This window comes from Kogia breviceps, chromosome 10 (assembly GCF_026419965.1).
Source record: "Kogia breviceps isolate mKogBre1 chromosome 10, mKogBre1 haplotype 1, whole genome shotgun sequence".
Classification (NCBI taxonomy): Eukaryota; Metazoa; Chordata; class Mammalia; order Artiodactyla; family Physeteridae; genus Kogia; species Kogia breviceps.
The window spans coordinates 7412080-7434467 of record NC_081319.1 but is presented as its reverse complement, the minus strand read 5'-3'; the positions used below and the strand labels follow the sequence as shown (position 1 = coordinate 7434467).

The window sequence follows — 22388 nt, the reverse complement described above, 5'->3', positions numbered from 1 at the left end:
AAAACGTACAAGAAAAAAATCCATGATCCCACACCCATCTTCAAATACTTCCTCGTTTTTCAATACCCCGTTCACAGCCAGACTTCTTGGCAGAATTGTCTACTTTACCTGGGATTCACTCCTCAGCTCCCACCACTCTGGTTCCCTGCCCTTCCCCACTCCCATCGGGAACCACTCTAGTCAGAGGTCACTGGTGACCTCCAAGGAGCCATATCCAGCAGTCAGTCCCTTTTCTGTCCTGACCTTGGTTTGGCACCTTAGGCACCGACCCCGCACACATACCTTCCCTTTTGGCTGTCTGCACACTCCTAGTTCTCCTTTCTCCCTCCCTGGCAGCTACTTTTCAGTTGCCTTTGAAGACTTCTTGGGACACTCCTGGTTCCCTGGGTCCCTCTCCACGCCTGTCTCCTTGGCCGTGAGTCCAGTCAGTGTGCTGTGCCCTCTCCTATGCCCTTTCCAGCACAGCCTGTCCTCTAACTGCACGCTCCAGAGATCCAACCCCCCCACTTGACATCTCCACCCAGGGAACATCAGAGCATTTCAGACCCATGTCCCAAACCATACTCTTGATTTTCCTGCCCCAACCTGTTCTCCTCCTTACTCTCTGGTCTTCTCCATCTCCCGGTTGTTCAAGCCAGAAATCTGATCTTTCTGTTCCCTCAGCCACACATCTAATCCCATCAGCAAAACTAGTCCCTATTTCCAAAACGAATCTCAACTCTGTTGCCTGGTTCCCATCCATCTCCACTGTAGGAACCTGCAGAAACCACAACAGCCTTCTGACTCATCTCCCTGCTTCCATCCTTGTCCCCTCCATGTTTTCCGTACGAAAGCAAGCCAGCAAGCCACACTTACAGCCTCCAACTATGTCACTCCCTCCCTTCGCTTTATTGCTTCACGCTATTCTTAATATAAAATTCAAGTTCGTTCCAAGGCTTGCAGGACATTCCACAGTCTACTCCTACCTCTCAGGAGGTCTCCCACTCGTTTTCCACACTCCATTCAACCTGGCTTCCTTCCAGTTCCTCCCAACCTCTCCAGCCTCAGGACCTTTGCACATGCTTTCCCCCCTCTGCCTGAACTGCCATTTGCCCGGCTCTGCACATTCCTGGCTCCTTCTCGGCCTCCCCTGACTGTTTCTCTGGGTCCCCATTAAGATCCAGTTTCTCAAGCTAGCCAGCCTGGATGTAAATTCCTACTCTTTCACTTAACCACTGTGTTGCCAAGCTACTCAGTCTCTCTGTGTCTCTGTTTCATAACCAGTTAAGTGCTGATAATAGTATCTATTAAAAATACATACTATTGTTAGTAATGTATATAAATGCTTAACACATAGTAGGTGCTCAATAAATATTAGCAAATAAATATAGTTACTCTTACGATGATTACTGTGCAGATTATTTTTCTATTTATTTATAGCCTGTCTCTTCTACTGGAATATAAAAATTTCCTGAAGGCAGAGACCATAGCTGTCTGGTTCACCATTATATCCCCTGTGGCTGGCACTTAGGCTATACTTACTGAACAAGCATTCTTCTGTCACCTTGCAGCAGAAGAAAATTTTCATGATCCAAGGCCGCTACCCTGTGATCCGGTGCCTTTTGCGCCAGAGGGGCTGGGTGGAGAAGAAGATGATCCATCACTTGGGTACCACGCTGTCACTACCACACAAGGATCTGGATAGCTCAGTCGTGGGTGACAGTGACGCCACTGAGGATGGTGAGCAATCCCTCCCTTTCCCCGAACTTCCTGAGTCCCATCCCTTTGGCTCCCGCGGTCCCAGGGTTGAGGCTGTGATATGGGCCTGTGGGGTGGGGACAGGGGCCTTACCAGGCCTGGGCTCTGCATCCACAGAGGACGAAGATGAGGATGAGGCATTCCGGCCACCACAGCTGTTCCAATTTGATGATTTACTGGAATTTGATGACCTGCATGGGACACATGCTCTGATGGTGAGGGCCCAGGGGGCTGGACAGGGTATGCTTCATTTGAGGGAGAGCACTAGAGTCCAGCTGGGTGACCCCAGACCAGTCCTTTCCTTCTCTGGGCCTCAGTTTCCCTATCTGTGGTAAAAACTGATTGGTTCTCTAAAGCCTAAGTAGGCCAGCGGAGTGGCGAGGGACACAGACAAGGCTGGTAATTGCCCCTTCCAAATAAAAACCCCATAGTTCATCTTCCCCCGTCCCCAGCAAGGGAAGGCTAGCAGGAAGGGCTTAAAACGTTTTGAAAGAGGCTGATACGATGTTGGGGAGGGTGTGTGTGCGCTGAGATGGGGACACTTGGCTTTCAATCTTGGCACCACCACTTACTGAGCTGAACTAGACCGAACTGCCATTTTGGTCTGTCAGGTGAGGTTGAGGATGCCACTTCCATATGGCTCAACCTTGTGAGCCCTTGGACAAGCCCCTGTGCCTCAGTTCCCTCATCTGTGAAATGGGGGATAACGATAGCACCTACCTCATAGGGTCGTGGTAAGGATTAAATGAGTTGACATGGCAAGCTTAGAACGGGGCCTGGCACATGGTGTTACAGGTTATCAATAATCCTACCTCCCAGAGTTGCAGGAAGGGCGGAGAGAGGTGGAGCCCATGATAGAGCCTTTGTCACATGCTGTGTGCCCATCAGCTTGGAGTCACAGTCATGCCACAGAGCAAGTCACTGATGGCCAAGAGCCAGAACAAGGTGTGGCGTTCAGTTGTGGAGCTAAGTCACTGCCTAGGGGCACCTGGCCAGAGGGGCTGCGAGCCCACCTGCTCTCTGCTCACCTGCTGTGTGCCCCGGAGGAAGAGATGTCTTTTCTTAACGTACACAAAGATGGCGGTGTGGGCTAGAGGCCCCCTTGGTAGCATCCTCTCCTTCCATTCACCCACCTTGCTCAGCAGGGAGGGGAGAAGCCTCCCCGGGCCTTGTGCTGCCCACATTAGCCTCCCCTGTCTCCTCCCCTCCCTGCAGTCGCGCATGGTTCGGAACGAGATCCCCTACTTCATTTGGACCACTCGGCGGGACGTGCTGGACTGTCGCTTCCTCTCCAAGGATCAAATGATAAATCACTATGCCCGGGCGGGCTCCTTTACCACAAAGGTGGGCTCTCCAGGGCACGGGCATGGCAGCTTCTAACCCCCCCGCCCTTGGGCCGGCAACCCCACTCCCTGTTCTCCTCGCCAGTAAGAGTCCTCAGGAGATGGGGAAGTACATGACTCAGTGGGATTCGGACACGCCTGGGTTCAAATCCAACCCCTGCAACATGTCTGGCACATGTAGACGTGATGCCTAAAATAGACTTCAGGATCCAAATGGGATCTGGAGACAGAACAAACACCACGTCCGGTGATCGTGAGCAGGAGGGCCCTTCTCTCCAAGCAGAGCATATCTGGCTGATGGATCCATTGTATCTTAGCTGGGTTTATTAACAAGTGACTTCACCTCTCTGAGCCTCAAGTCCCTCATCTTTTTTTTTTTTTTTTTTAAATTTATTTATTTTTGGCTGCTTTGCGTCTTTGTTGCTGCACGGGGGCTTTCTCTAGTTGCCGCGAGCGGGGCCTATTCTTCGTTGCGGCGCGTGGGCTTCTCATTGCGGTGACTTCTGTCATTGTGGAACAGAGGTTCTAGGCGCACGGGCTTCAGTAGTTGTGGCTCGCGGGCTCTAGAGCGCAGGCTCAGTAGTCGTGGCGCACGGGCTTAGTTGCTCCACGGCATGTGGGATCTTCCCAGACCAGTGATTGAACACGTGTCCCCTGCATTGGCAGGTGGATTCTTAACCACAACCACTGCGCCACCAGGGAAGCCCAGGTTCCTCATCTTTAAATGAGAATACCAGTAAGACCTATCTTCTAGGGTTGTGGCAAGAATGATAGGTGTTATAACTGAAACCTGCTAGTGTATTATTAGTGTGGACTGGGAGGATTCCTAGAGAAGGCAGGTATTTAAGGTTGTGAAAGAGTGGATAGGAAGGATGTGGGGCGTACTCGGCGGAGGAACCACATGGGCAACACGAGGAGGTGGACATGAGCGGGGCAAGCCTAGCAAGCGGGGCAGAGGCTCTGAGCACGTCCAAGCAGGGTCCCCTTGAGTTGTCTGGGTGTGTGCCAAGTGTGGGGGCCCTTGGAGGCCCTCTGGGCCAGTCCCACTCTGCCCCCTCAGCAGCTAACTCCATAGGTGGGTCTGTGTCTCAATCTCCGGAATTTGCCGTGGTTTGACGAGGCCGATGCCGACTCCTTCTTCCCGCGCTGCTACCGCCTGGGGGCTGAGGATGACAAAAAGGCCTTCATAGGTAAGGAGATGCCAGCCCCATGCCTGGACCCTCAAGCCGAAGGATGAGAGCTAAAGCCCTGGCTGGTGTTGGAGAGCAAAGGGCCTCTCTCCTCATGCCCTCATCTACCCCAGCAGATATCCTTCTCCATCCCCAATCCTTATCTTTCCCTAATGTGCCTCCCTTAATGAGCCTCCTACCTTGGTCAACCCAAACCTCCAGAAGAGCTGATGTAGCTTATCTTATTTTCTAGAGCAGGTTCTAAAAGTTGGTCGCTTGGTTGAGTTTGGAATCCAGAATAAGTTCCAACCTTGTGTCAGATTCCACTGGTTAGACTGGGTTCCAAATCTAGAAAAGGCTCTAGACTTTGGGATTCTCAGGCAGAATAGGCTCCAACTCCAGCACATGCTCTAAATTCAGGTCAGAATTTGAATTTGGATCCAGATTAGATGCTAGGTTTAAATTAGTCTCCAAATCTGATATAGATTTTGGGCCAAGGTGTGGTTCTCAGCCTAGATAAGTATCAAAAGTGGATCAGGACATTGTAAATCAACTATACATCAATTTTAAAATAAAATTTTTTAAAAATCACCAAAAAAAAAAAAAAAGTGGATCAGGAACAGAAGAGAGAACTCAGACAGCAGATCCAGGCATGATTCTGAAGATAGAATATGAGCCAAGTCAGGTGAGGTTCTGGGTCTGGTTCTACAGTTGAAACAGAAGCCAGGTTCTAATCTGGGTTCTAGAGTCAGAAACAGTAGTCAGGTTCCAGATCCAAAATGGGGCAGGTCATGATCAGGTTCCAGAACTAGAACAGGCCTGGAGCCTAGAGACTGAGCAGGGTATCCCCTGCCCTGGGAGCAGAGGACTTCTGGCTGACAGCTGCCCGCAACGTTCTCAAGCTGGTGGTAAAGTCAGGATGGAAGTCATACTCTATCCAAGCAAAAGAGGAAGAGGCCCCAGGTAAGTACTGTGGTTACCTCCACCCCCCAAGTTGCTTATCTTCCCACCCAGCCACACATCCATCCACCTGTTCATCCACGCATCTGTCTTTGTATTTTTCTCATCCATCTGCCCGTCCACCACCCTTTCCTACCAACCCATCCGTACATTCACCCACCCATCTGTCCACCCTTTGTCCGTCCATCTGCCTACCTACTCACCCACCCAACTCATGCACCTACCCATTTATCCATCCATTCATCTTTGCCCCCACTGTCGTTCTGTTCATTCACCTACTTCTCTCAGCTCCTCTCTTCCTATCCATCTAGCCACTCCACCTTCCTACCTATCTACCTATCTGTCCTTGTCTCCCCATCCATTTACCTCTTTTCCATCCAGCCATCCACCACCTATCTGTCCTCCGGCCCATCCACTCATCGTTTTTCTGTCCCAACCACCTACCCAAGTGTCTTCCTATACATTTGTTAATTGACCCACTGCCTCATTCAGCCCTCCCATGGGCCTGGCATGTGGCCAAGCACTCTAGAGAGGACAGACTAAGAGGATGTGGTCCATCCCTGCCCTGTGGGGAGCTCAGGTCTGTGAGGAGAGGAAGCTGTGAAACCGTGTAGTTTCACGTGGTCTGAGGACTCCTTGTGCCCTGTGAAGGGGGACACAGAGAGTCCCTCACTGCCTGCTGGCTCAACCCACTGCTTGCCTTTTCCCTCTCTGGACTTAGCTCCTACCTCACAGCCTCCATCCTGTAACCCAGGGTCTCATCAGCCAGGGATTCGAAGAAGTGAGGGGCAGCTCTACTGGGAGGAGGAAAATCCCTGGCTCTTCCAGAGGCTGACTGCCCAATTGCTGTCTCTTGGGTGTGTCAGGTGCAAAGAAGACTGTCATGTGTCAGGACCATGGGCACAAGGGCCTCAGGTGTGTCAGAACTCCCAAGCACAGAGCGGCTGCAGGTGTGTGCTGGGGTTATAGGTGCTGAGATGCTTCGGGGACATTAAGGGTGGAGCCTCAAATGAGTGATAGGTCCTGGGACACCGGGGGCCAAGGGTGAGCCCTGGGGCCGCAGGTGAATTTAGAACAAAAGCCCCAGGTGAGTGATAGGTCCCAGGGCAGTAGGGGATGCAGGTGTGTGCTGGGCCTCAGGTGTATTTAGGGTGAAGTCTCAGGTAAGTGACAGGCCTTGGGGCAGTGGGTGCCATGGCATATGGGATAGTGACAGCCCCCTCCCTGTCTCTACAGGAGACAAGCAGCCCAAGAAACAGGAGAAAAAGCCGGTGACGGTGTCCCCAGAGTTTGTGGAAGAGGCTCTGTGCGCCTGCGAGGAGCACCTTAACAACGTGGCCCACGTGGACATTGACAAGGACGTGGAGGCTCCACTCTACCTGAACCCTGAGGGCTGGTCCCTCTTCCTCCAGCGCTACTATCAAGTGGTCCAGTGAGTACCTCTGCAGCCCTGGCCACGGGGCATGGCAGGTGCTCCTTACTCTTGGGCAGCTTCCGTGTTCTGCGCTGATGCTCAGGGACAGACCTTCTCTGTCGAGTGCTGCCCCCATCTTTCTCCAGGCCTCCCCGTTTCGGTCACCCTACTATTCTCCTCCTCAGAGCCCTCAAGAGCTCCCACTGTCTTCAGGATAGGGTCCCAACTGCTCTTCTCAGATCTTGACACAGCACGGTGACTAAGATCATGGCTGTGCTATCAGATAGAGCTGAGTCTGCCTTTGCTGCTTCCAAGCTCTGTGACCTTGGGAACATCACTAATCTTTTTTGAGCTTGGCTTTTCTCAAATGTAAAAGTGGTTTAAAAATAGTGTCTGCCTGAAAGGTAGGATTAGACAGGATAATTTGTGTGATGTTCTGAGCACTGACTCATAATATTCACTCACAAAGTAAGACTCTATCAAGTCATTTAGATTTTATCCTGCAGGTCAACGTTTCCCAAAGTGTATATAACACAGGATGCTAGCACTACAGACTGTAAATAGAGTTTATGAAAAAAGGGCTTTTGTGGTCCATCACATCTGGAAAACACTGGGTTGAACAAAGTTAGTTAAAATAGGTTTCCTTGATGCAGGACTTTTCAGAACCTATTGGTGGTATAAACCTCCAAGAGAGACAGAGTGTACAGTTTATCCTGTACTTATGTGACCCCAGCCCCCGGCCCCGAGCATCCTGAGTGGTTGCGTTTGCAGAACACCCTCCGGGAAAAGGTTCTTGAGCAGAGCAAAGGAGTATTGAGATGGACCTGGAGCTGTTGTAGGGAGACTCCGTTGAACAGAGTGTGTGGGAGAGACTGGACAGAGGAGGGCCCTGAAGGCAGGAGGACACTCAGCATTTGCCGAGCCCCTCCTATGTGCCAGGAGTTGTACCAGGCTCCAGAAATGAAACGAAGTCCCTGCCCTCAGGGGCACACAGCAGTAAGCTGGGGGGAGTGCCAAGGGCCTCGGCTGGCACGGTGTTAGATTAGAAAGGAACAGACAGATTTAATGATTCATAGGGGAGACTGAAGAACTAAATAAATGAACGTTGGACGAATGACTTGCCAAGCATACCCACATCATTGAAGAATAATTCATTTGTATCTTTTTTTTTAAACATTGGGAAACAAAAACTAGGTGACCCCATACTTTCCCCTCACCTGCCAGAAAACGTGAAGCCGCCCTTCTTAAATTAAGAATTATCAGGACTGAGTTAGAACAGTAGGCGGAAAGAATGTCAGTCCTCTGCGTTTCTGGATGTGGGGCAAGTTGGGGGCTGGAGGAACCTCTCAAAAGTCAGCATTACATAAAATATTACATCATATAACATTGCCTTGAATTGTTCAGTACAGATCATTAGCTTTTATTAATTTATTCAGTATTTACCACTGCTCCTCAACTTTTTAAAAAACAAATCCATGACGCACCAACCAGGCTTTTTCTTTTTTCCCCCTGCTCCCCCCACCAACCAGGCTTTTATCAAGGTTCACTTTCCACAGAACACTGGGGTTTTTTTTGCTAAATATAAAATCATATTGTCATGTGTTTTTGTTTTGTTTTGTTTTTTTGCGGTACGCGGGCCTCTCACTGCTGCAGCCTCTCCCGTTGCGGAGCACAGGCTCCGGACGCGCAGGCTCAGCGGCCACGGCTCACGGGCCCAGCCGCTCCGCGGCACGTGGGATCTTCCCGGGCCGGGGCACGAACCCGCGTCCCCTGCATTGGCAGGCGGACTCTCAACCACTGCGCCACCAGGGAAGCCCCATATTGTCATGTTGAATACACTTTTTCAAGTTGCACATGCCCCGGCCACCACCATGTGACTCTTTCCTGGGCCAAATCACAGATTTGCTCCTCAGATTCTTTACGCCACGGCCACAGACAAGTTTCCAGCAAACCTTGTGGAAACAGAAGAGCCAGGGCTGACGTGTGAATAAGAGGCCTTGCCAAGCCCCCTCTGTCTGACTGTCCCCATTCCTGGCACTGCCCAGCTGCTCCTGCCTTAGCAACAAGAGAGAGACGTTCTGTGTGGCCGGAGACATTCAAGAGGCTAAGATGTTGAAGAGATGTTACCATCTAACGGAGGCTTCCTTTGTATTCATTCAGAAGAAAACAAATGGGAGAGTTTGGATGAGGCTACCATCTGGGGTATTTTGTGACTTGGTTTAGCTGAGGACATTTTGTGTCCTGTAGGGAACAGGTCCCTCTTTGTCCATGAACCCTTGTCAGTACAGCCCAGTTGCTGAGGCCAGCTCCTGCCAGAGGACTTACTTTTCCAACCAGTCATTCAGTTAACAGACTTTCAGGGAGCGCCTAATAAGTGCCGGGTACTGCTTGGGATTGGGACCACGACAGAGAATAACAACTACAAAAAATGTTCCTGCTCTCATAAAGCTTACGTTCCAGTGAGCGGAGACAGGCAATAACCAAATCAGTCTGGGTGTCAGGTGGTAAGTGTTGGGAAGAGAAATAAATCAAGGAGGTGTGTGATACAGATGTGCTAGAAAAGAATTAGACTAGGAAGGGGCCCACCTATCAACCAGTGTTAGGTTCTGATTAGGAGGGGAATAAACCCCCAAGAGCACCTGTGGATGGAAGAATCAGGAAGAGTGGAGTTTGCATCCTGCTGCTCAGTGTGTGGCCTTGGGCCAATCCCTTAACTCTCCAACCTTCAGTTTGTACTTCTCTAAAATGGGACCAGTAACATCTCCCTGGAGATGGATTAGTGATAGTATAGGTAAAGCCCTTGGCACAGTGCCTGGCATATAGGGTGCCTCATCATTTGATGCTGGTATGATTAAATGCTATCCAAGGCAGTTGTGACGTAATAGAAAGGGAGGTGGCAGAAGGTGGAGTGTTGGAGTGAGGGGGGGGAATTGGTAGAATGTCGCCATCCTCTCCCATTGCAGCAGTCTGGGACGGTGCCCTGGTCGGGGTGGATTTGGGGGACAGCCTGAGCCTGGGGCTGGAGGTTTGGGAGAGACCTATCTGGATCTCTAGGGGAATGGTGTGAGCAAAGCTGGTTGGACCATGGCCAGGGGGCTTTTGTCTCCCCTTGCCTTGTTCACCAGGATGCCCCAGGCCCAGCCCTGCCCAAGTCCCATCATCTCCCCACAGCGAGGGGGCAGAACTCAGGTACCTCGACACTCAGGTCCAGCGCTGTGAGGACCTCCTGCAGCAGCTGCGGGCCGTGATGCCCCAGATGGACATGGAAGGAGATCGCAACATCTGGATCGTCAAGCCAGGAGCCAAGTCCCGTGGACGAGGTGGGGGTCAGCCCCTGCTTCCTGTACCCGCACCCTACACCCTCCCCAGCTAGAGGCCAGGGAAGTTAAATAGTACTGGTTCTGTTGGAGCCAAACTACCTAGGTTGGAATCCCGGCTCTGCTACTTCTATGCTGTGTGACCTTGAGCAAGTTATATCACTTCTCTTAACCTCAGTTCCCTCATCTGTTGAGGATTAAACGAGGCAGTACGTCTACCACTCAGCATGGTGCCTGGCACAGTAGCCACCCCATCAGTGTTGGCTGCTGTGATGATGATGCCAGCACCTCCTCTCCTGCCCTGAGGGTTTAGGTTAATGCTTTAGGCAGGTCTGGTGATACTCACATGCAGTTGCTTGTCATCTAAGGGCTCTCATATTTGACCAGTGCATCCTTGTGAGGGTATAGTACAGGGGTCAAGGGTAAGGGTGCTGGGAGCGAGACTTCCTGGATTCAAACCCCAGCTCTGCCTCCTAACATCCATAAGGCCTGGGGCGGGTTAGTTAACCTCTTCCATGCCTCATTTTCATCATTGTTAAAATGAAGCCAGTAATGCCTACCTGAGAGGGTTACACGAGAATCGTATATGGAAAGTGCTTAGATCCTGTGCTTTTACAGAGTACCTGCTGTGTAATAACAGCTATTATTCTTAGCTGTTATTCTGACTGCTCAGCGTGAATGGAATTTGAACAGGGCAGCCAGCAAGCTGAGGTGGTGCATTAGCCCAGCCTTTAAAAGATGGTTAAGGACTTCCAAGATGTAAAAACCAGACTTCTGGCAGCAGGTCTCTCCATGTACTGCCTGCCCTTGGGTGAATCTGTTCATGTCCAAGTGAAGCTGTCGCAGCTCCACACACTATGGGACACTCCTGTTGGGATGTCTTTTCAAAACCAGCATCATTGTCTTTTCTTTTTCTACCTTGGAAATAGTTTTGTTCGTTTTTTCCAAGTATGAAAATACGTATTTGGTTTTTTTTTTTTTTTGAAAAAGATCAGACAGTACAGAAAAGTGGAAGGAAGCAAAGGCACCCTTGATTTCACTGAGATAACTACAATTCACCTTGTGATGTGTTTCTTTCTATACTTTCTTCTATGCATCTGGATAGTGTGTGCATGTTTTATTTTATTTTAAATAAGAGCATACTATTTGGTAGCTTCCTTTTTTCATTTGTCATATCTTTCCATATCAGTGAGTATTACTCATTTATTTTTTGCACCTTTCTTTTCTCTTAACGGTAGATCTTGGAGATCACTCCATTTTAGTACATCTAGATCTGCTTTTCTTCCTCGCCTGTTTTTAGCCTATTATTACAGACACTTTTCAAACATACACAAAAGCAGAGAGAATAATGCAGTGAATCCCAAAGTATTTCAACATTTTCTCTCCATTTTTAGAAAAACTTAATTGAAATATGTATACAATATACTTCATTGACAAGGGTATGCATTGTGAATATACAACTCAGTGAATTGTCACATAGTGAACACACTGGTGGAAACAGCACCCAGATCATGAAATACAACACTGCCTGCACCCTAGAGGGCCCCCTCCCGTGCCATCTCCAGGTCTCTACCCCCCGCGATGGGAACCCCTATTCTGACTTACAACACCATAGATTAGTGTTGCCTGTTTTTGAATTTTATATAAAAGTACAGATGTGCTTTCTTACCTCATTCTGTTTTACAGCTGCATAGCCTAATCTTGTTTAGATGTACTCTCATGGTCTTACCTAATCCTTTTCTGACGGATATTTAGATGGCCACCATTTTTTTTCTGTTTATTTGATTATTGATTGATGAATTGCTATTACAAGCAACACTGTGATGAATATCCTGTGCAGATATCATAGTAGCCTTTCCATTTATTTCCTTAGGATAAATTCCTAAAAGTGAAATTGCTGGGTCAGAGGTCATGAACAGCCTCAGTCTTTGGCTATACAGGGCGTCATGTTATTGGGAATCTTAATGATCATTCTGGCCATTTGAGAAAGGATCTGGCTTGGGAGCCTAGCACAAGTTATTTTGTGCCATTGGCGGGCAATCAGGCTGTTTGAGGGGCCAGACAATGAAGAAATGCGATTGATTTGTGTGTTTGTTTGCCTTGTGATTCTTACTGTAGAGCCTTGAACAATGTGGGTTTGAACTGCGTGCGTCCACATATTTGCGGATTTCTTTCGCTGTATACGTACTTCAGTACTACATGATCTGTTGTTGGTTGACTCCGTGGATGCGGAACCACGGATACAGGGGGCCTACTGTAAAGTTATACAAGAATTTTTGACTGCTCGGAGGGTTGGCGCTCCTAATCCCTGTGTTGTTCAAGGGTCAACCGTATATATTAGCATAAGATACTTAACTTCACTCGTTATAGAACAGATAAAATTAAAATATCATTCTACCTAAGAGAATGGCAAAAATAAATCATCAACAGTGTTGATGGAACGTGGGCAAACACACAATCTCATACACTCGTGCTGGGATTGCAAATTGGTAGAACATCTCTGTTCTATAAAGTGAAAAAATGCACATACCCTTTGAGCCAGCAAATCTATAGCTAGAGAAGTTTTCCACAGGTAACTAGTAATAGTGATACGAGTTAACATTTACTGAATGCTCATCAAGTGCCAAGCAGTGTTCCAATTCCGTAGCATGTTTAAGTGCATAGGATCCTATGAAACTGAGACACACACAACTCTTCCGTAACCTGGGAGCCCATCCGTAGGACCTGGAAGCAGCATTTGGCTGCGTCTGGGGAAGGAGATGTATTTTTTTTAATTGTATACCCCTTTGTACTGCCTACTTTTCACTTCTGTTGTTTTAGATTCCATTAGTTATTGTGAAAAACTAATCAAAGTCATTTATGCACATGGTTTTTAAAAAAGCCCCATACTGTTTGAATTGTTATCCGTACATATATTCCTTTTCATCAAATAAAACTGGTTAATTTTTTTAAAAACTTTAAATACTTAGCTGATTCTCAGCTTTCCCAAAGGGAATAGGGAGAAGGGCAGGCTTACCCACTTGGGCCTATCTGGGCCTGTCAGTCCTTTGGGAATGAGAGCTTATGATGAGCTGTCCATGGTCCCCTGACCCATCTCCCAGCCTAAGCCTGGCCTGATCCCTGACCACCCTGTTTCCCCCAAAGGCATCATGTGCATGGACCACCTGGAGGAGATACTGAAGCTGGTGGACGGCAATCCCATGACAATGAAGGACTGCAAGTGGGTGGTGCAGAAGTATATTGAGCAGCCCCTGCTCATCTTTGGCACCAAGTTTGATCTGAGACAGTGGTTCCTGGTGACCGACTGGAACCCACTTACTGTGTGGTTCTACCGCGACAGCTACATCCGCTTCTCTACACAGCCCTTCTCCTTGAAGAACCTGGACAAGTGAGCCTCCCCCAGAACCCTCACTCCCATGAGCTCCCAGTCTAGCTGGGGAGCTGGCAAGGAGCAGAGATTCCAGGGCAATGCAGGGCTCCAAACACACTCTGCAGGCAGGCAGGCCTCTACCCATCCAACCACCTGTGGGTACCCTGTGCCGTTCAGTGTTCTAGGCACGTGGGACACAGCAGTGAACAAAACCAGCCCAGCCCTCAAGAGTTCATATTCCAGCAGGGAGAAACAGACAAGCCGTGAACATAATCAGTAAAATCATCTAATGGGTTAAAAGTGATATGCGTTATGGAAGAAAGGACGTAGAGCGGGGTAAAGGGGGATCGGGAGAAATGCGAGAGGAGAGAGGCAGGTTGCAGCGTTCATTTCTGGGGAGAGAAAGCCTGTTGAGCCCTGGGTTCAAATTCCGTCTCTGAAGCTTCCAAGCTCTGTGACTTGGGTCAGGTGAAAACCTATCAGTATTTAAGCTTCCTTTGCCACATCTGAAGAATGGAGGCAGTAATATGGAGTTCATAGCTGTCGGCTACTGAGTGCCCTGTGTGTGACGATTGCTAAGCACTTCATGTATGTTAATCTCAGTCCTCCATGAAAACCCGGTGAAGTGGGTACTGTTACTTACCCCCATTTTACAGATGTTGAAAGGAGCCCATGGGTTAAATGACTTATGTAAGGTCTTACCAGTTAGCGGTGAAGACAGAACTTGAGCACGTGTCTTGGTGACCACAGGGCTCGTACTCTTGACCACCTTCTTATCTTCCAGGCACTGGGAGGGTTAACCGACACTGTCACAAAGCACTTAATACTGTGGCCCCTGTAGTTAGTTAGTGCCCTCAGAGAGGTCCTGAGTGAAGACTGGTAGTGGCCCTAGAAGAATGTGATGAGGCCTTTGTCACCTCAAGCTGAACGGTCCAGAGTGCGCCGGGCTGGTTCCGGGGTTTGCCTGCCCTCCCCACGTTTGGGTGGGAGGGGCACAGAGAACCAGCGCTCGGCTCTCCGCTCTCTGCCCCAGCTCTGTGCACCTGTGCAACAACTCCATCCAGAAGCACCTGGAGAATTCGTGCCACCGACACCCACTGCTGCCCTCAGAAAACATGTGGTCAAGCCAGCAGTTCCAGGCCCACCTGCAGGAGATGGGGGCCCCGAACGCCTGGTCCACCATCATCGTGCCCGGCATGAAGGCTGCGGTGATCCACGCCCTGCAGACCTCCCAGGACACCGTGCAGTGTCGGAAGGCCAGCTTCGAGCTCTACGGCGCTGACTTTGTGTTCGGTGAGGACTTCCAGCCCTGGCTGATCGAGATCAACGCCAGCCCCACCATGGCGCCCTCCACGGCTGTCACCGCCCGGCTCTGTGCCGGCGTACAGGCCGACACCCTGCGCGTGGTCGTCGACCGGCGGCTGGACCGCAGCTGTGACACGGGGGCCTTCGAGCTCATCTACAAACAGGTGAGGTGGCCAGGCCCAGGCAGCACCCAGGGAGGCCTTCCCATAGTGGAGCTCAGGGCTTTGCGGTCACATAAACCCAGCTCAAGTCATGGTCCTGCCACAGTGACTGGGTATAGCCGCTTCACCCCCTTGAGCCTCCATTTCCCCATCTGTAAGATGGACATACTATAACCTTATCTTTCTCCTGGGGTTTGGGAGATGAAATGAGTTAACATGTGTGGATAATATTTCTAGAGAGCCCAGTAGCATAGTGTTAAAAGCATAGACTCTGAAACCTCCCTGGGTTCAAATCCTGGCTCAGATTCCTAACCTCTAGGGGTCTCAGTTTCCTTATTTGTAGAGTGGGAATGAGAATGGTACCTACGTCATAAGATTGTGAAAATTAAATGAGCTGATACAGGTAAAGCACTTTAGAGGTGCCTGGCGCATAGTAATTGCTACAGAGGTTTTAGCTATTGTTAAATTTAGTAAGGTTGTTAGGTGTTCTATGATAAATGCCATCACTGTAAAGTGCCTCACATATAGTAAGAGTCCATTTGTGGAGGCTGCTATTATTATTGTTATGTTATTATTGTTGTTGTTATTATTATTTATTTTACCTTGTTCCAAAAAGAGATTTGAGTCCATTTATTGGAATAAGATTTTTAAAAGTCAGAAAAGTGACTTCAGGGGTTTCTGAACGCTGCAAGTAATTTCCTGTGGTTATTAAATTAAGTATCCTAATGCTTCTGATTAGGATTAGGCTTCCATCAAAGTTTGGCCACAGGGAGAGAATGTGCTGATTGTATAACCCAAGTCTCCTGGTCTTTGTCAGTTACTGATTGTATCTTAAATTAATATATTGGCATTTTGGCTTCAAAAAATGTAAATGAGGAAACATAAGGGCAGGAAAATAAGATAGAGCAGAGGGGAAGGGAAAGTTTTAACTTAGTGGTTCCCAAATGCTGATCACAGGCCAGAATCTCCTGGAAAGTTGACCCAAAATGACTGGTTTAGGGACTATGCATCTGCATTTTTCAAATATCCTAGTTATTCCCAAAAATCTCTTATAGCCAAGTCTTTTTTTTTTTTTTTTTTTTTTGCGGTATGCGGGCCTCTCACTGTTTTGGCCTCTCCCGTTGCGGAGCACAGGCTCCGGATGCGCAGGCTCAGCGGCCATGGTTCACGGGCCCAGCCACTCCGTGGCGTGTGGAATCTTCCCAGACCGGGGACACAAACTCGTGTCCCCTGCATCGGCAGGTGGACTCTCAACCACTGCGCCACCAGGGAAGGAAGCCCTAGCCAAGTCTTTTTGTTTTGGTTTTGTAAACCAACATGTAGTCAAGATTCACACTTTGCATTGGTTGTTTTGTCTCTTTCCTTTCTTTGCTTTTTTTCTTTTTTTAAAAAATAGATACTCCCACTCAGAAAGGAGAGGCAGGGTGGGAAGTACATAGAAATCATTAGTCCATAGCAATTGTGAAATCCACCCTGGCACTTAACTCTCCTTTTGCTCTTAGGATCCATTTTTACTTTCTAGGAGTTCCCTGTGTCTCTTGCTTCCATCCATTGGAAAGTGAGTTCAGCCTTGAGTCATCCTCCCTCTTCTGTGATCATGCTCTGTAGTTCTTAGTCTGTTACCTGCTCAAAGAATTTTGGGGGTGCAGAAGCCTCTTTCATTTCATATTGCATCTGTCCCTTTCAGTCCAAGTTGATATTTTTAAAAGCCTTGTGGGTTTCTTGTATATCAATTTATAACACATTTTATTACACAAAGGCCATGTCCACAGACCTTAGAGATAAACTCTTCTCTCTTCCATGAGACTGATGTAGGACAACAGCCCTCAAAATGATAGAAGCCCCACTGTTAACAGAGAGGGCCTGCAACCCTGTCTATTAACTCAAAATGTGTTAAAGACTTAATCATAAGACCTACAGCTATACACTTGGGATGCTGAAAAGACCTGTAGCTGCTTTAAAGGACCTATTAGGCATGGCTTAGATTTCTCTGAAGTTTTGTTTTGTTTTGTTTTTAGATATCATTGACATACAACATGGTTAGTTTCAAATGTACAACATAATATTTGTATATATTGTGAAATGATCACCACAGTAAGTCTAGTTAACATCTATCACCACAGTTACAAATTTTTTTTCCTTGCATTTACTTTCTCAGCAACTTTCAAGTATACAATACAGCATTATTAACTATAGTCACCATTCTGTACCTTACATGACTTATTTATTTTGTAACTGAAAGTTTGTAAGTTTTTATCCCCTTCACCCATTTTGCCCACCCACCAACTATCTGTTCTCTGTATCAGTGAGTTCAGTTTGTTTTTGATTTTAGATTCCACATATAATTGAAATTATATGGTGTTTGTCTTTCTCTGTCTGACTTATTTCACTTAGCATAATGCCCTCGAGGTCTATCCACATTGCCACAAATGACAAGATTTTCTTCTTTTTATTTATTTATTTTTGGGGGCAATGCCATGCTGCATGTGGGATCTTAGTTCCCCAACCAGGGATCGAACCCGTGCCCCCTTGCAGTGGTAGTGCACAGCCTTAAACCACTGGACCACCAGGGAAGTCCTGAGATTTTCTTCTTTTTAATGGCTGAGTAATATTCCATTGTATATTTATATATACCACATTTTCTTTTCTACACATCCATGACTGGATGCTTAGGTTGCTTCCATGTGTTGCTTATTGTAAATAATGCTGCCATGAACATAGGCTTGCAGATATCTTCTCAAGTTAGTGTTTGCATTTGCTTCAGGTAAATACCCAGAAGTGGAATTGCTGGATCATATGGTAGTTTTATGTTTAACTTTTTGAGACATCTCCATACTGTTTTCCATAGCGCCTGTAGCGATTTACATTCCCACCAGCCATGCACATGGGTTCCCTTTTCTTTACATCCTCGCCAACACTTGTAATTTTTTGTCTTTCGGATGATAGCCATTCTAACAGGTGTAAGATGATATCTCACTGTGGCTTTGATTTGCATTTCCCTGATGATTAGTGATGTTGAGCGCCTTTTCAGGTACCTGTTGCCCATCTGTATGTCTTCTTTTGAAAAATGTCTATTCAGATCCTCTGCCCATTTTCTAATCAGATTGTCTTCGTATATTTTGGGGACTTCCCAGGTGGTCCAGAAGTTAAGACTCCGTGCTCCCACTGCACGGGGCGTGGGTTAGATGCCTGGTCGGGAAACTAAGATCCCGCATGCCACGTAGTGCAGCGCCCCCCCACCCAAAAAAAAAAGATTGTGTTTAGATATAAACCTCTTACAAATGATTTACAAACATTTTCTCACATTTGGTAGGTTGTCTTTTTAAAAAAATTTTATTTATTTTTTTATACAGCAGATTCTTATTAGTTATCCATTTTATACATATTAGTGTATACATGTCAATCCCAATCTCCCAGTTCGTCCCACCACCACCCCACCACCCCGTCACCGCTCCCCCCCATTGGTGTCCATACGTTTGTTCTCTACCTCTCCATCTCAGTTTCTGCCCTACAAATCAGTTCATCTGTACCATTTTTCTAGGTTCCACATATATGCGTTAACATACGATATTTGTTTTTCTCTTTCTGACTTACTTCACTCTGTATGACAGTGTCTAGATCCATCCACGTCTCTACAAATGACCCAATTTTGTTCCTTTTAATGGCTGAGTAATATTCCATTGTATATACGTACCACATCTTCGTTATCCATTCGTCTGTCGATGGGCATTTAGGTTGCTTCCATGTCCTGGCTGTTGTAAATAGTGCTGCAGTGAACATTGGGGTGCATGTGTCTTTTCGAATTATGGTTTTCTCTGGGTATATGCCCAGTAGTGGGATTGCTGGGTCATATGGTAATTCTATTTTTAGTTTTTTAAGCAACCTCCATACTGTTCTCCATAGTGGCTGTATCAGTTTACATTCCCACCAACAGTGCAAGAGGGTTCCCTTTTCTCTACACCCTCTCCAGCGATTGTTGTTTGTAGATTTTCTGATGATGCCCATTCTAACTGATGTGAGGTGATAGATACCTCATTGTAGCTTTGATTTGCATTTCTCTAATAATTAGTGAAGTTGAACAGCTTTTCTTGTGCTTCTTGGCCATCTGTATGTCTTCCTTGGAGAAATGTCTATTTAGGTGTTCTGCCCATTTTTTGATTGGGTTGGTTGCTTTTTAAATATTGAGCTGCATGAGCTGTTTATATATTTTGGAGATTAATCCTTTGTCTGTTGATTCGTCTGCAAATATTTTCTCCCATTCTGAGGGTTGTCTTTTCATCTTGTTTGTAGTTTCCATTGCTGTGCAAAAGCTTTCAAGTTTCATTAGGTCCCATTTGTTTAATTGTGCTTTTATTTCCATTACTCTAGGAGGTGGATCAAAAAAGATCTTGCTGTGATTTATGTCAGAGTGTTCTTCCTATGTTTTCCTCTAAGAGTTTTAGAGTGTCCAGTCTTACACTTAGGTCTCTAATCCATTTTGAGTTTATTTTTGTGTATGGTGTTAGGGAGTGTTCTAATTTCATTCTTTTACATGGAGCTGTCCAGTTTTCTCAGCACCACTTATTGAAGAGACTGTCTTTTCTCCATTGTATACTCTTGCCTCCTTTATCAAAGATAAGGTGACCATATGTGCGTGGGTTTACCTCTGGGCTTTCTATCCTGTTCCATTTATCTATATTCCTGTTTTTGTGCCAGTACCATACTGTCTTGATTACTGTAGCTGTGTAGTATAGTCTGAAGTCAGAGAGTCTGATTCCTCCAAACTCCACCAAATTCATTGATTAGCTCTAATAGTTTTCTGGTGGCATCTTTAGGATTCTTTATGTATAGTATCATGTTATCTGCAAACAGTGACAGTTTCACTTCTTCTTTTCCAATTTGTATTCCTTTTATTTCTTTTTCTTCTCTGATTGCTGTGGTTAGGACTTCCAAAAGTATGTTGAATAATAGTGGTGAGAATGGACATCCTTGTCTTGTTCCTGATCTTAGTGGAAATGTTTTCAGTTTTTCACCATTGAGAATGTTTGCTATGGGTTTGTTGTATATGGCCTTTATTATGTTGATGCAGGTTCCCTCTTTGCCCAGTTTCTGGAGAATTTTTATCATAAATGAGTGTTGAATTTTGTCAGAAGCTTTTTCTGCATCTATTGAGATGATCATATGGTTTTTCTTCTTCAATTTGTTAATTTGGTGTATCACATTGATTGATCTGCATATATTGAAGAATCCTTGCATCCCTGGGATAAATCCCAGTTGACCATGGTGTATAATCCTTTTAATGTGTTGTTCGATTCTGTTTGCTAGTATTTTGTTGAGGATTTTTGCATCTATATTCATCAGTGATATTGGTCTGTAATTTTCTTTTTTTTGGTAGTATCTGTGTCTAGGTTTGGTATCAGGGTGATGGTGGCCTCATAGAATGAGTTTAGGAGTGTTCCTCCCTCTGCAACTTTTTGGAAGAGTTTGAGAAGGATGGGTGTTAGCTCTTCTCTAAACGTTTGATAGAATTCACCTGTGAAGCCATCTGGTCCTGGACTTTTGTTTGTTGGAAGATTTTTAATCACAGTTTCAATGTCCTTACTTGTGATTGGTCTGTTCATATTTTCTGTTTCCTCCTGGTTCAGTCTTGGAAGGTTATACCCTTCTAAGAATTTGTCCATTTCTTCCCGGCTGTCCATTTTATTGGCATAGAGTTGCTTGTAGTAGTGTCTTAGGATGCTTTGTATTTCTGTGGTGTCTTTTGTAATGTCTCCTTTTTCATTTCTAATTTTATTGATTTGAGTCCTCTCCCTCTTTTTCTTGAAGAGTCTGGCTAATGGTTTATCTATTTTATCTTCTCAAAGAACCAGCTTTTAGTTTTATTGATCTTTGCTATTGTTTTCTTTGTTTCTGCTCTGATCTTTATGATGTCTTTCCTTCTACTAACTTTGGGTTTTGTTTGTTCTTTTTTCTCTAGTTCCTTTAGGTGTAAGGGTAGATTGTTTATTTGAGATTTTTCTTGTTTCTTGAGGCAGGCTTGTATTGCTATAAACTTCCCTCTTAGAACTGCTTTTGCTGCATCCCATAGGTTTTGGATCATCGTGTTTTCATTGTCATTTGTCTCTAGGTATTTTTTGATTTCCTCTTTGATTTTTTCAGTGAACTCTTGGTTATCTAGTAACGTATTGTTTAGCCTCCATGTGTTTGTGTTTTTTATGTTTTTTTCCCTGTAATTGATTTCTAATCTCAAAGCGTTGTGGTCAGAAAAGATGATATGATATGATTTCAACTTTCTTAAATTTACTGAGGCTTGATTTGTGACCCAAATGTGATCTATCCTGGAGAATGTTCCATGTACACTTGAGAAGAAAGTGTAATCTGCTGTTTTGGGATGGAATGTCCTATAAATATCAATTAAATCTGTCTGGTTGGGCTTCCCTGGTGGCGCACTGGTTGCGAGTCCACCTGCCGATGCAGGGGATGCGGGTTTATGCCCCGGTCTGGGAGGATCCCACATGCCACGGAGTGGATAGGCCCGTGAGCCATGGCCACTGGGCCTGTGCGTCTGGAACCTGTGCTCTGCAATGGGAGAGGCCACAGAGGTGAGAGGCCCACATACCACACACACACAAAAAAATCTGTCTGGTCTGTTGTGCCATTTAAAGCTTGTGTTTTCATATTAATTTTCTGTTTGGATGATCTGTCCATTGGTGTAAGTGAGGTGTTAAAGTCCCCTACTATTATTGTGTTACTGTCGATTTCTTCTTTTATAGCTGTTAGCACTTGCCTTATGTATCGAGGTGTTCCTGTGTTGGGTGCATATATATTTAGAATTGTTATATCTTCTTCTTGGATTGATCCCTTGATCATATGTAGTGTCCTTCCTTGTCTCTTGTAACATTCTTTAAGTCTATTTTATCTGATATGAATATTGCTACTCCAGTTTTCTTTTGATTTACATTTGCATGGAATATCTTTTTTCCATCCCCTCATTTTCAGTCTGTATGTGTCCCTAGGTCTGAAGTGGGTCTCTTGTAGACAGCATATGTATGGGTCTTGTTTTCATATCCATTCAGCAAGCCTGTGTGCTTTGGTTGGAGCATTTAATCCATTCACGTTTAAGGTAATTATAGATATGTATGTTCCTGTTAGCATTTTCTTAATTGTAATGGGTTTGTTTTTGTAGGTCCTTTTCTTCTCTTGTGTTTCCCAGTTAGAGAAGTTCCTTTAGCATTTGTTGTAGAGCTGGTTTGGTGGTGCTGAATTCTCCTAGCTTTTGCTTGTCTGTAAAGTTTTTGATTTCTCCATCGAATGTGAATGAGATCCTTGCCAGGTAGAGTAATCTTGGTTGTAGGTTCTTCCCTTGCATCACTTTAAATATATCATGCCATTCCCTTCTGGCTTGTAGAGTTTCTGCTGAGAAATCAGCTGTTAACCTTATGGGAGTTCCCTTGTATGTTATTTGTCATTTTTTCCCTCATTGCTTTCAATAACTTTTCTTTGTCTTTGATTTTTGTCAGTTTGATTACTATGTGTCTCAGCGTGTTTCTCCTTGGGTTTATCCTGCCTCAGACTCTCTGTGCTTCCTGGACTTGGGTGGCTATTTCCTTTCCCATGTTAGGGAAGGTTTCAA

At 46.1% G+C, this 22388-nt stretch overlaps 1 protein-coding gene across 3 annotated transcripts in view; it reads left to right on the top strand.

Annotated features, from left to right (window-relative positions):
• TTLL3 (tubulin tyrosine ligase like 3) overlaps positions 1 to 22388 on the top strand; it is a 30476-nt gene that overhangs the window by 730 nt on the left and 7358 nt on the right. The window contains exons 3-11 of one of the 3 annotated variants that reach the window (XM_067043471.1): positions 1551 to 1719; positions 1855 to 1952; positions 4156 to 4270; positions 5114 to 5212; positions 6076 to 6159; positions 6446 to 6641; positions 9795 to 9943; positions 13085 to 13328; positions 14344 to 14779. In XM_067043471.1, the coding sequence (XP_066899572.1) occupies positions 1551 to 1719; positions 1855 to 1952; positions 4156 to 4270; positions 5114 to 5212; positions 6076 to 6159; positions 6446 to 6641; positions 9795 to 9943; positions 13085 to 13328; positions 14344 to 14779 (1590 nt within the window). Of the gene's footprint in view, positions 1 to 1550; positions 1720 to 1854; positions 1953 to 2952; positions 3082 to 4155; positions 4271 to 5113; positions 5213 to 6075; positions 6160 to 6445; positions 6642 to 9794; positions 9944 to 13084; positions 13329 to 14343; positions 14780 to 22388 lie in introns of all 3 variants that reach the window. The other 2 variants (XM_059077649.2, XM_067043472.1) reach the window with 2 other exon arrangements.